At 44.5% G+C, this 14,005-nt stretch overlaps 2 protein-coding genes across 2 annotated transcripts; both read right to left on the minus strand.

Annotated features, from left to right (window-relative positions):
• Positions 1-33: 33 nt before the first annotated feature.
• ddx18 (DEAD (Asp-Glu-Ala-Asp) box polypeptide 18) lies at positions 34-6,527 on the minus strand. Its single transcript, XM_079276990.1, has 14 exons — positions 6,387-6,527; positions 5,154-5,333; positions 4,881-5,063; positions 3,427-3,562; positions 3,187-3,287; positions 2,505-2,704; positions 2,172-2,286; positions 1,730-1,869; positions 1,497-1,658; positions 1,259-1,411; positions 1,033-1,146; positions 865-921; positions 556-733; positions 34-422 (listed from the first exon to the last, which is right to left on the minus strand). The coding sequence occupies exons 1-14, from the start codon at positions 6,490-6,492 to the stop codon at positions 277-279; spliced, it is 1,971 nt and encodes a 656-aa protein (XP_079133116.1). The 5' UTR covers positions 6,493-6,527; the 3' UTR covers positions 34-276.
• A 1,253-nt stretch (positions 6,528-7,780) lies between these two features.
• Positions 7,781-13,687, minus strand: LOC306783054 (uncharacterized protein; the record flags this gene model as incomplete). The annotated part of the gene is made up of 3 exons (XM_079276586.1): positions 13,430-13,687; positions 8,642-8,799; positions 7,781-8,548 (listed from the first exon to the last, which is right to left on the minus strand). Exons 1-3 carry the CDS (start codon positions 13,605-13,607, stop codon positions 7,781-7,783), a joined length of 1,104 nt encoding a protein of 367 aa, XP_079132712.1. The 5' UTR covers positions 13,608-13,687.
• Between the last annotated feature and the right edge of the window lie 318 nt (positions 13,688-14,005).

Below are 14,005 nucleotides of genomic sequence, written 5' to 3' on the forward strand. Positions count from 1 at the left end.
TAAGTCTATAGAATGAAGCAAACTTAATGAAAGTCAATAGATTTAATATTGCAGGAAGAATACATGAAGTAATGTTAGAAAAGTGAGTCCACAGTGGAAAGAACACACGAGGAATGCAGCGGCCTATTTCAACACTGTCTTTACAGTTCTAAATACACTCACTCCTCATAGGCCAGCTGGGCCTACATGTCAGAGCCCCGCCCTCTGTTCAAAGCAGGAAGTTCGTCAAATACACAGAAGAAGAATCAGTCCAGCAGGAGTTCACTTGAAGGGGCTTCAGCGGGAGAACTGCCTCCGATCCCCCTTTCCTTTGTTCACATGCTTGAAGATTCTGGGTTTTTGCCCGGTGTTGGACTTCTGGTATCCAAATCCACCTCCGCCACCTCGCTTCTGAATCTTCCCACCTTTACCGCTGTGAACATCTGGAGAACAGCTGAGTTAAGAAGAACTACATCTTTCTTTTTGAAATTGTACATTTGTACTTGACACAAGGACATAATGAGGCCATCGCACCAACATGGAACAGCCGGTGTGGCGAATAGCAGCAAAGGATACTCAGGTCGACGTACGGCGGAACTTTGAAGCCAAACGACAGCGCCACCATGGGGAGGTTCAGAGTGTTGACGCTGTAGATCTGTTTGAGCGAGTGGGAGTCGTACGCCCTCACGTACGACTTGTAGGCCTCCTGGGCTGACTTGTGGAGATAGTAGTTCTTCTCAATCAGCTTCTCCATCTTAGGAACAAGAGGCAGTTGTATAATAATTGACTCGAGCAGTCGGCTGCAATTTCCATTCTACATCTATAGAAAACTAATTTAAAGCATTTAAAGATGTGTGGAAGCTGCTGAGACGTCTTCACTCTTACCTGGGACTGGATATCAGAGATCTTACTCCAAGAAAAGTCAAACTCGCTCAGTGGGACCTGCACAAAGAAAAGGAGGTGAGTAAAAAGAGGCTCGTCCCATATGAAGACATGGCACATGTCCACCTGGTTGGGCTCAGCATGAGTAAAGGATCTGAACGGACGGGTTACCTTGGCCTGTTTCAGGAAGCGCAGGAAGCCGAGCTCCTCTGGCCGGAGGATGAGGAGCGCGTGGCCTTTGCCGTTGATGCCTCTGGCTGTCCTGCCCACCCTGTGGATGTACTCCTGCGGACGCAAAGGCCAGTTTAAAAGGGGTCACGTGCTCCGGAGCCACGCTGCTGATTGGACCATAGTTCTAGAGCTATCGGGGTAAATGATCTAGTTGTAGCTCAGGTACCTTGGGGTCATCTGTGGGGTCGTACTGGACGATCCAGTCCACCTCGGGGATGTCTAGGCCTCGGGCCGCCACGTCTGTACACAGCAGGATGCCCGAGTCGGCGTTACAGAACTGGAAGAAGGTGGTGGTTCGTTTGGTCTGCTTCTGTTTGCCCTGAAAAGACAGAATAAGGAGACGGGTGAGGCCGAGTCCTCTGAACACGACCCGATGATGCCGGGGGGTCGGCGACGCGTCTTACATGGATGGCCATGACAGGCAGGTCGATGTAGTTCAGCAGCTCGTAGTGGAACTTCACAGACATACAGGAGGAGAAGAAGACCATGAGCTTCTTCTTGCGGTTCTTCTTCAGGAAGGTGAAGAGCAGCAGGAAACGCTTCTCTGACGGACACACCACGTAACCCTGAAACACGAGACGGATCACGTTAAACGCGCCGAGGAACACGGCCTCCATGTTCCAGGAGCAGACCGTACCTGCTCCAGGCCGTCAACAGTGGCATTGTCTTTGTTGTCATCCACGCCGACGTAGAGCGGCTCTTTCTTCAGGGAGATGCGAGCCAAGTCCTCCACCTTACGGGTCTGAGTGGCTGAAAACAGCATGGTCTGTCTCTTCTCTGGAGAGAACAAAGAGACATTGGACAGGGACTCAGAGGGAGCCGGTGGATCACAGTGGGTTTGTTGTACACTGTGGACACTTAGTGACCATGAAGAGTTCTACCAGCCTGTGAGTTGATGTGACTCAAAAGGAGCTCAAGTCTGAGAAAAGAAACCTGATATCAGTTATATTGTGCTTTATGGACTAAGGGTCCCCATATCTATCCTATGCTGTATGGATTTTGACCGGTTAAATAAAGTACCCGTTAACTAACCCATCCCATCAAAGAGGAAGGAGAGCGGTGCAACAACAGATACGTACTTGGCAGCAGCTTGATGATCTGCTTCAGCTCCTCCTCGAAGCCCACCTCTAAGATTCGGTCGGCCTCGTCGATAATCAGACACTGAAGGTTCTTGTACATGAACCCAGGAGTATTCTGAAGGCACAAAAAGGTTTTTAGGTTCTTATCAAAGTATTACAAAAAGCCAGAGTTGCAGAAACATCAATAAAACCACGATCTTATGTTCGATGAATGCATCGATGCCAGCGGTTCTATGAAGTGCAGTGACGACTAATCATCCATGTACGTAGATAATGACCAGTTTGATACGGTGCTCTGTACGTGTCCTGGTTTTCTCGGGGGACCCTGCTCACCTGGAGGTGGTCCAGCAGGCGGCCGGGTGTGGCCACCAGGATGTTGACCCCGTTGGACAGCCTCTGGGCCTCCGCTGAGCGGTTGCTGCCGCCCATGGTCAGACCGAAGGTGTGCACGTGGTGCGTCATCAACTCCTTCAGCACGCCGTAAGTCTGCATCGCCAACTCGCGTGTCGGGGAAAGGATCACCACGCCGGTGCCTGAGAGGAAGAGGGGGACACCATGAAGGGCTCAACCTCCATAATGAGGTTTGATACGTACAGCCTGCTAAAGGTTTAAAGCTACGGTAGTAATGTATTCTAGTTATATTTGTGGAAATTCTCTTCACATCCGACAGCAATCAATAAATCAAATGCTCTGACAAAAGAAGGAAATCTGGTAACTGTGGCAGGACTGTGATAAGCCAATCCTTTGATCTGGGCCCGTCGACCTGATCTCATTCTGAACGCACACTCATTGCCGCCCCGAGCTGCTAGCTCAACAGCTGAGAGTGGCAACAACAGCTGTGTCGTTGTTTACATTCACAATCAGAATTTTGGGGGAGTGGCTTCTTTCTTGCTAGATTTAGCTACTTTCATTGGCAACACTGGGCCGGGTTCATCCGTTGGATGATGAAGTCTAGCTGAGCCGGCTCTGAGCCTGCAAACATTGTGGAGAGAGGAGACTTCAACGGGAGTCTTACCGTTCCTGGGCATGAACTTGAGTTTGTAGATGAGCTCTATAGACGGGATGAGGAAGGCCAAGGTTTTACCGCTCCCCGTCTTGGCAGCAGCCAGAATATCCCTAAAGAGAAGCGACGCAAACAGAAACGCTGTTCCAGTGCACACAAAGTCACAATGCATTGTGGTCTACAGTTGATCGGGTTGTTAGTCTGAAATGAGCTGACCTCTAAACCCAGTCCCACATTACACCGCCCACTTACCTTCCCTCCAGCAGGGGGCGGATACTTTTGTGCTGGATCTCAGTCATGTGTTCAAAGCCCATCTCCTTCACCGCTCTCAGCGTGCCGTCACTCATCAGATCAGTGAGAGAGGCGAAGGACGTGTCCTCAAACGCTCCTGAAATACCAGTAACAACTCATGAGGGGGCCGCTCTCTATTCCAAGAAAAGGCCAAGATAAAGCGTAAGAAAACAGCAGGTCAGGAAAGAGACGGATAGATCGCCAGCCATGGGAAACCAAAGCAACATATCCAGTGTCCTTGCAGTTGCTCCTGTCAGGAGAATCACTGGTGACTCCTCCCAAAGACAACCACAACAGTCTCTGTATGCCTTAGTTGACACCTGTTTCATGATGGAAACACTGAACAGGCAACACATAAAGGCAACGCGCTGGTTTTTGTTTCTCACTGCAGGTGAATGTGTGTGTATGTGCACTGAACGGTGAAGTCTTTTCTGGTTGTGAAGCCCACAGAGTACTACAGCTGGCTACATAAACACAGCGCTCAACGTTTCCTGGTCATGGATACCGAAGCAGCTTAATAATGTAAATGATGTGCATGTATCACTGTGACAACAGTGTGGCAATTTAAGTGTTAAAATGCTTTGATATCAAGTGTGATCCGCATCCTGCTCGTGTGATATTTGGTGCTGAGGAGAACAGAGCAGAGCTCCAAAGAATAATAATATTATTACTGTTAAATATCAATTGCCTTTTTGTATTTGTATAAAGGGACTCGCTTAGGCTCCCTCCCTCTAACAGACACACTGGTGAGTGTGCGTGTGGCGTATGAGCAAGCTGTGTGGATGTGGCCTGTGTTTCTGTGTCAGGAGGGAAAGAGTTAATATTGACTGTCAGTCTGTCAATAATAATAAAATTATAAACAACTACCTCCTATTTCAGAAAAAAGTAATTTAAATTGTGTGAATATTTAGTCAAACTTAAATGTCAGAGTTCAGATTAGTTTGAGACAATGATCACGCTGGTATGATCACAAGATTTAAAGGCTTGAATCAAACCGTTATTTTTGAGAGGATATCGATATATAATATTTTGAAGTATCCAATAGCAGTTGGCATAAATCAAAGTTAGATATATTATACATTTATACTTTTTTTGCACTGTATGGCAAAGGCCAAAATATGAATTATCATTTTTATAAACTGAACAGAAAGAAACAGAAATTTTCTCAGCACTTTGTTTGTTTTGGTGCATGAGATATAAATGAAGTCATAAACGTATGACAGCGCTCTTAAAAGACACATTTACCATCACTACTGCATCATTCAGTTCAGACAGTCTAATCAAACTATTGATCGTCAAACTGTTTTTTAACTGTTGAATGAGTTTCTGTCTCACTACAGAGCCCTGACTGTATTCTCCACTCCGCTGCTGAGGACTCAGCCAGGTCCATAGTAACACGTGCAGTTATTCTATACCTGTCAAACCAGATGGTAGTTCAGGCTGCTCTTCTTCTTCCTCCTCCTCCTCATCTTCTCCCTCCTCTTCCTCATCTGCAGCTTCCTCCAGTTTGTGGCTTTTCTTTTCTCCATCTGCTAAAGCATCTCCCTCCTCCTCCTCCTCTTCTTCCTCTTCTTTCACTGTTTTCGTCTTCTTCTCAACTGGAACAAGGAATACGACATGTTAGTTAGCAATCACACAAAAAGATGGGGTTCATCAATATCACGTTGGTCAACTCCTCTAGCTGTTACCTGGAGATTCTGCAGTGTCCGCCAGCTTCCTCTTCTTCTTAGTCGTCGTCGTCTTCTTCTTCAGAGGCGGTTCCTCTGTCGTGGTCCCTTCCAGTGGCCCCACGTTCTGTTTCGTCTGCGTTTTCTTAGGAGCACTTTCTGCTTTCTCACCACTTTTGTCTTCCAGTCCGTTTGAGTTCACTGTCAAACACAACTTTATTTAGCCGATCACTCATATGATCGAAGAATCGTTAGCATCTCAGTTTAGAGTTAAAACTTGTGGTTACTATGTAACGTTAACACATCTGAGGGAGAACTTTGGAAACTGAATGTGTTACAATACTAAGCTGGCTCACTAAGCTGCTATTGGCCTGTCTCGAATGATTCCGTCATGACGCCCTTTCCGGTCATTTTCTTCGGCGATCGCCAACCAAACGTAAATAATATTAATTCATACATATCAAATAATCTATGTGTCAAATTTCATGAATATATATGGACGTTTATATGTCTAAATACTATAGGAAAGTGACTTTGATGAGAGAAAGCAGAAAGAACGCTGGGGCGACGCTAAAACAGCTCAAACGGAAATTAAGGAGCTTTTATTGCATCATTTGGAGTTGTTGAAGCGTGATATCTTATTGTGAAGGACAGAACTACGGTCCCGGATGTGTTGACAGCATTGATGGTCATTTTTGCGACCCTGGAACAAGCGAATATCCCCGAAAAACCAGCAGCAGCCAGTGTTTACAACGAGGATAGAAGTCCGTACGGATTAGGCCAAGAGCAGTGCACGGCTAATTCACCGGTGTTAGCATCGTTTTAACGACTCTGGTAAAGGCAAAGCTAACTGTAATAATTACAACAATATTTCGTTTGAAAGGTACGAAGTTTAACTTCAGTTTATCACCATTAAATCAACTGAAAACATTACACGATCATTTTTATCAACATTGTAAGTGAATTGTATTGAAACATTAGCTAAAAACTGTCCGGTTTGGGGTACAACTCCGTTACATCTTAACGACGATTATAAATCACAAGAATCTGCGACAAATGTCGGTGACAAACTCAAACACGTATCGAATGCTACAATGTACTGTCAGCTAACGTCATTTAACAGTTTTACGTTTGACCGGTTTAACGAGAAATCCTATTAAAACGTATGCTAACGCAGCTAGCTTAGCAGGTGAGGTTCGTCACCGCGTCAGAAAACAACCTCTTTCCACATTACTCTTTCCTTACAGCACGTACCGGTCTCTTCATCTACTGCCTGCGCCTTCAGTAGTTTTCGCTCTCTGTTCTTGTCATTTCTTTTCTGAATTTTCTTGCGGAGAAGCTTCATCTGTAGGTCCGCCATGGTAACGGCGTAGGGCACACGTGTGTATGTGAGCGGTGTTGAGGACCCTTCGGGGCACCAGTCTGCATTGCCTGAGTGAAAATCCAAAGGACCCCGCTCGTTGAACAGGCATATATCAAATTCCTCGAGGACACAAGAATTAAGAAAATGTAGAAACGATTGCAGTTTAATGAAATACTTTGCCAGTAAAATGCTTTTATAACATGTAGCTACAACCTGAGTATGCTCAGCTACCCTCCAAAATGTTTTTTAGGAAATACTTTAACAAAAAATGAAACATGGGGTTTAACGTTAACTATATTTTAATCAATACATAAACATATTGTGTGACACTGACTAATTGTAGAGTTGTAGGCTACATTGAATGGGAATGGGATCCACTCAATATCATGAAATATCAGTGCAAATTGAAATACTCTTCAAGGCCTCTGGAAAAAAGATACATGCCAGCAGAGATTGTTTTCACTGCTAACATTTGACTTCTTCGGAAAAAAGCAATTTTTCAAAAGATTATTTATATATTAAATGCAGGATGTATATAAATAAATAAATAAATATATATATATATATATATTTGACCATTTTGCCTTCATTTGATGAATAGAGGAAATAGATTGGAAAGGATTAGAAAGAGGAAGTGACATGCAGCAAAGGGACATTTTATGCCTTTGCATATTTTAACTATTTCAGAAAACTTGTAATACAAAAATAACTGTCTTAATTTAAGTCATCAATTGGGGAAGTTAAGTAATCTGGAATGAATTTTACAAAACAGTTTTATTTCAGACTCCACCTCAGTAGCTCTTACATAGACCAGACTTTCTAAGTTCATTCCTATTTATATTCTGAAGGTTTTTACTGAGGGGTTTGTTCTTATATCATTCATAGCTTGATTTATACAACGGTTTATTCCTAAAAAGTATTTTTTTTATGGCTATTGACAGTATTTTCAGATGTATTGAGTGATACACAGTGATATTAAAATCCCCTCTATAAAAACCTTTGACTCTAATATGTCAACAAAATGAAACATGTGGTCCTTGTCATTGTTGTGTCCTTAAGTCCTCCAATCGTCTTCATCCTGTTCCCATATCTTTTATCACTATGGATGATTGTTGACAACCTCCACAAAGTGCTGACACGTCACAAATGTCAAGTCTTCTGCAAGGCATTTAATAAGTGTTCCAATTCTCAAGAAGCTTTCTGACCTACACTTACTGACTGAGATTACTGTAATCACAAAATACAGTGCCCCCCCCCCCCCCCCCCCACCCCTCAATCTGAAATGTCAAGCCGATGGAAGCGTCTCCTCCCCAATCTTAACCATGTGTTGCTCTGTCTCTCGTTTGATCTCAGCAGCCTGGATAAAAACCAGGGAGTCGTTTCCACTCATCTCCCCCACTGCTCGGCCTTGCTGGACGGGCTGCAATACCCGACTGGTGGACATTCTCCTCACGGGCCTCATCTCCTCCAATCTCTGCGTCCTCCTTGCGACCTCACAGCCCTCGTTCTTTCTCTTCAGAAACATCTGCCTCCACGAGCGGTGTGTCCGTGAGGATGCCTGCTGGGGCCTGGAGCAGCCGCGCAAGGCCACGCTCTCCCCCAGCACCGAGGGCGCCCGAACGCATCGTCTTTGTGCGTCTTCCTCCACCGCTTTGAACACCAGGTCGGTGATGTCTCGGCGAAGTCTCATCAGCACCATGTGGTCTTTGATCTGATGCATGTCCGCCAACATCACCTCTGCAAACTGATTGAGTATGTTGTGTGTGGATGCATGCGGTGCAGCCGTTTGGTCGGGCTGATCAGCAGGACCCTCATCGCCGCGACCGCAAGGACAGCTCAAAGACATGACATCTGTCACTTGAGGCTGTGGGTTTGGACAGTGCAGAGGGCCAGAGTTCAGGCCGGAGGAGGGGTGGGGCTCATCCTCCCGATCTTGCACAGTCACATCAGCATCCAGAGGGCTGCCGAATGAGCTTCCCATCTCCTGGTCGATACTTCCTTCGGTCTCCAGCTCCTCCTCCTCCTCCTCATCCCGGTCATCAAACCTGTCCTCCTGCAAAAAAGAGCAAGCACCAACATAAAAACAATGTGTGCAATCAAGATCTGCAGGGAAGCAGATTATTTTTTTGCATTCGTTTCAACTTACCAGGTAGGAATCACCTCGCCTGCGAACTATATAAGGCCTCAAGAAGTCAAGTTTCTCCCGCAGCATCTTCTGCTGGGCAGTGCTGACCTTCTCCGGATGCCACAGCACCCTCCCGTACTGAGTCCGGAGCGATCTGGATCTTCTCTCAACATCAGACACTGCAAGGTGAAAATATGCTGAATAGTGACTGAAACAGCAGTCATTTAAGAAGAAGAAGTAAGGATGAACTGTAACACTGTAAACCCACATGGTGGGTAGCGGCAGTGACCTGTCAATCACAGTAAACCCGCCCCAAAGCATACTCTGCATTATGGTCTATTCGAGCATAAATTGACCTTAATTTACTAAATGAACATCATGCTGTGTTGAAGAAGATTTAAAACTAGAGAAACTACAATCTGACTTATTTTTGAGACCAGAGGAGTCGCCCCCTTCTGGTCAGTGGAGAGAATGCTAGTTTTAAGACACTTCTGCATCGGCTTCTCTCGGCAGAACCGGAGGTGTGTCCAGCGTTGGTACATTCCTATCCGTGGAGCAGCTGTGACCCCATCGTCAGTTCTCAAGACCGTGGAATAGCCAGCCTATTGTGGGAAGCACTCTAGCCGGGAACCTACTGCTTTCCACAGCAGTGGACGTCAGTGGAGCATCGTTCTTCAAACTAGAAAAAGTAAATGAAGAAATGTTTGGATTTGTTGAATCTGTAGCACCTACAGTATATGTGCATTTTGATCTGAAATTCAAGGAAAGGCTATACTATATAAACCTTTTTTGTCTAATTATCAAACACCATCAGGTCTGCAGCTCTTCCAGCTCTTCTGCATGCCAGAATGTTCATCGAGCCAGCTATCGTGAACAAGTGGACAACATCCCAGGGAGCGATGCTACAGCAGCTCAGTGGAGAGGACAGTCATAGTTGGTGGTCTCAGGTATTTACTGAGTTTGTAAAATCAAGAAAGTGTTTCTGATGTACACACTGTAATCCATGTGGAGTAATGTAAACATTGTAGCAATCTTCTCACAGGCCACTCGAAGTATGGACGCTCCACCATGAGGGGCCTCAAGACCAACACTGCTGTTGATATCGAGTTGGTTGTGTGTGATGAAATTAACACGTTTTAACTTTTTACCAGCAGCATTGTATGTAACAGTTCCAAATAAAATGAATCGGTGTGTGTGTGTTTACAGAGCAATGAGGTTGGTGGAAAAAGGTCTGAAGAGAAGTGTGGCATTGTTGGAGGAAAGTGGTGTGACTCCCGACTACATCGTCACAGACCGTCATCCACAGATACAGTGATTCCTAAGGACACTAAGGACACTAAGGAAACGAGAGAGACGTGTTGACCAAATTCATTGACCTGTAATCTAGTCAACTTTCATTTGTGTTTATTTAAAGTAAATTTGATGTGCGTGAGAGAGAGATAGAGAAAGACCTGCACTTGTTTTTCTGTTTGAGTTTAGAGAAAGATCTTAAGTATCAAGCATGACCTCTTATTATTAACGAGTACTATAATATTCTGTTGTATTTTCTGTAACTAAACAACCAATCTACTTCCTGTTTACACCGGCACCCACATGCAGTGTACGTGAATAGTCACGTCATATTCGCTTTCAGCCGTGTTATTATGGACGGAAATCCTTTAGAAAACGATGCTGAAACGTCTGTGTGGACATACAGTAGATCGTTCTCAACGTGTTAGTGAGGATGTAGCCTCACAACAGCAAGACAAGACAAGACAAGATTGCAAAGACGAAGGACTGTGACAAACTACAGGAGTGGATGCGGAGTATTAAAAACCACATCTACTGGATGGATCGCCCAGCGGACCTGAGAGAGTAGCGAAATGAAGCTCCATCATCAACCACGTGCAGGACATCCACACATGAGGACCCCATCTTCCCCCGGAGTCAAAGCAGGGACCCCACTAAATGACTGGCAGCAGGTGAGTTGGTCAAATACTTTATCACATAACTCCTCCTCACGTAATTATCAAGGACACGTGTTCTGAAAATGATTAGTTGTCAGACCAAATCATTCAATTGTGTTAATATAATTGAGAATACCGTGTTCTCCTTTTTAGGAACTCCTGCCTTCTACGAGCTGGAGAAAGTGCTGACCAACACGAGGGTTGTAGACCAACTGAGCCCCCACCACCACCACCACCACCACCAGACTTCCTCTGGAGTCTTTCCACAGCTTCGGTTTTCACCCCAAAACATCCAGTTTCCATTTCTTGGCATGCTGTGCAGGTCAACATGTACTGCCTCTGCTATCATTTACATGTTTCTGTTTGTCATTACTGTACTTCAAGACTCTACCTGGCCGCCCTGTATTTCAACGAAAATGCTTGCCGCTCACAAGCAACATCATCGGCTGGTCACCCGCTCGCCCACAGGCCAGAGAGGGAGACCGCAGAGCAGCACAAGTGAAGACTGCCCCGACGTTCTGTAAGTGTTGCATTCCTTTATTTTTCACATCCATCTACAGAATGGAGTTACCATCTGGTCGGTAATATTGCACTTCACTTTGGTTAAACACTCCAAGTGAAAGAAATAGCGTAAAAGCACACATAAACCACGAGTAAATATAAATATCGTGTTCGGTTGGACATTAAATACAAAACATTTGTAACAACTTCCTGTTCTTGTTTTGACACTAAATTGTAAAACAAATCTTTGTGTTTGTTAAATATTGCACAGGGTATGTCGACGACTTGATGGACCTCGTCTTTGACAAAGGCTTGGTGGACCCAGCACCGTACATGGATGAGGTATTGAAGATCCCCATCCCAGAGGACCTTTGTGCACAGTAGCAGAGGCCGGACAAGCAGCAGGTCATCAACGCCTATGTGTCCCGGTTCAATCAAGAGGCGGTCTGAACCCTATGTAGTGTCCTCGGGCATCAGGAAACTCCCTGCGAATCCGAAGTACCGGCTGAGATGGCGACTCCGATCCTCCCAGCACCAGCTCACAAAGAAAGCTCCTCGAGGGTAGATACCTGTAACGACGAAGAATTGAACAATATATTTAGTCAACAGCTTCTATCGATCTATGGTGGGTCGCAACCAAATATTACGTTCTATGGGTTCAATGAATCCCTTTTTTATCATCACAAAAGTGACTTTACTATATGTTGTGACAACATAGTGCACATAGTATATGTTTTAGATTTTACTACTGCGTAGTTCAACTGTTGTTTGGCTTTACAGTATCTGCAAAAATATGTCATGTGAGTTCATGTTTAATATGTAAAGTATCTGCTAATGTAAAACAGCACGATGTAACAAAAACAATCTGCTGTTGGGGGATATTATGAGCTGTATTATGCCGGTAACGGTGTGTTGTGAACATTATGTCAGGTCCACTGATGTAATGGAAAGGAACTCTGCATAAAGTCTTGTATACAAGTATTTATTTTTCATAAACAGCATATATCTAAAATTTTACATTTTGATTGAAATTATGATGATTAAAAACCACTTACGGCTCTATTCCCCTCATCCGTTAAGCCAGCTCTAAAGTTAAAGTCAGCTCTGTGTATATTCAGTGCATTGTGCAAGGAGAGCACATTCAGGCACACAGTCCAACCCGATGTTCCACCATGCACCAAAGGTTTTCCTCCAGCTGCTGCATCCGTCCGGTAACCTAGTATGAATTACATGTGGTAAATAAATGGAAAATATAATTTCTAAGCAGACAACTTGGTATAGATAACAATAATGTTACCTGTGGTGTCTCCGTGCAGCATACATCGTCTGGTTCTGTCGGCATCGTTTCAGGTTCCACATGAGCTCCTGAACAAATCAATGACGAATGTGAGACTTTCAACAACACATGAAGCTGATGAATAAAGAAACATGACAGAAGTTGCTGACAAGCTGTGGAGTATGAGCAGAAAGCTTTATCAAATTTAAAATACACATCTTGTTGGAATATTGTAAAAGTAAGTTGTGGCGCGTAATGTTGAGATGGCGCACAAGCACGAGCGTACAAAACACTGCACTCAGCCCCAGTTCAAACAACTAACGTGAGAGGACGAGGATGATTGTCAACATCGATTCAACTACAACTTTACATTACGAATTAGAAAACGTAGCACCTAACGTCAACAACACTGAACGAATTCTGACAAAATAGCTAACTGTAAAGTTAGTTACGGAGCGAACGGAGACAGTAGCATTAGCGACCTAGCTACAATTAGCCACCATGTCACACGCACGCACGTCACACACACATGAAGTTATCGAAACAAAAGTCAACTAACCGTTGAGAAACGTCCCGCTGCAGGAGCCTGTCCTTGTTGTGGGTCCGACTCAGGTTCAAAGAGATATGGTGAACTGCTGTGTTTCTGTTTGCAGCCATGTCTGTTCTTCATCATTTCCTGAAGGTGTACACCGTAACCACGGCAACAAGGAGCGAGGGGCGGGGCGCCATGGGTTGGAGAGCTTCAGCTAGTTCCGCAGAGGGGCGTGGTTGAACGGAAGCTCATTTGCATTTAAAGCTACAGACTCGTGCTAAAATGCATGATCTGTTCGTTTTTAGCCAAACACTTCAATGACATGGGTTGGAGACTTCAGAGACATACATTAACTTGTTACAACGGAGCAGAATGGGGGATCCTTAACATTATGCCAGCCAACTCATATTCCATAAATACAAACTTGAATAAAGTTCAGCTGGGTGCACTTCATACTCCCCAGCTGTGCATGTTGGGTCAGGTTATTTATGCAACACTAACTGAACGCTTCATCAACGCTGTCATGTATTTCACCACTCATCTAACACGTTTACCTGGCTTTCCGTTGGACATTGCGAACTCGGTCCACAGCTTGGTCTTTAAATCCTTGTCGTAGTAAGAATCGACCGAGGAGTTAAAAAGGCTCTCGTGTCTGCGCCAGAAATCGATCAGCATGTTGTCCATTGTAGGACCCCAGTGTGGCCCCCGTATCTGCCCTCGAAAGTGTGTCATAGTCTGTGGACACAACTCCCGCTGTCTATCATAATGTATATTCACGGGTTGTTCATCTCACGGATTATGTTTCGGTCCGCTTCTTCTTAGTTTGACTTCACCCCGGATGGAGTAAAACCACACGACGATTACTGCCACCAACTGATCTGGAGTAAGGACTGTCGATGTTATGAGTTTATGTCCCACATATGAATACAAAGTACAATCAATATTTAGTAGTTTTGATACCATTCTTATACTGGTTTTATTTTACTGTGGTTTACAGCCATGTATTAGATATATCTAAAATGATATGGCGAGAGAGAATACACATACATTATAGATATATATATATTCAATGATAATAATAAATAATACAAGTAATAATAATAATTATATCCGTTTTAATGTCCATATAA

This window comes from Melanostigma gelatinosum (genome assembly GCF_949748355.1).
Source record: "Melanostigma gelatinosum genome assembly, chromosome: 10".
NCBI lineage: Eukaryota > Metazoa > Chordata > Actinopteri > Perciformes > Zoarcidae > Melanostigma > Melanostigma gelatinosum.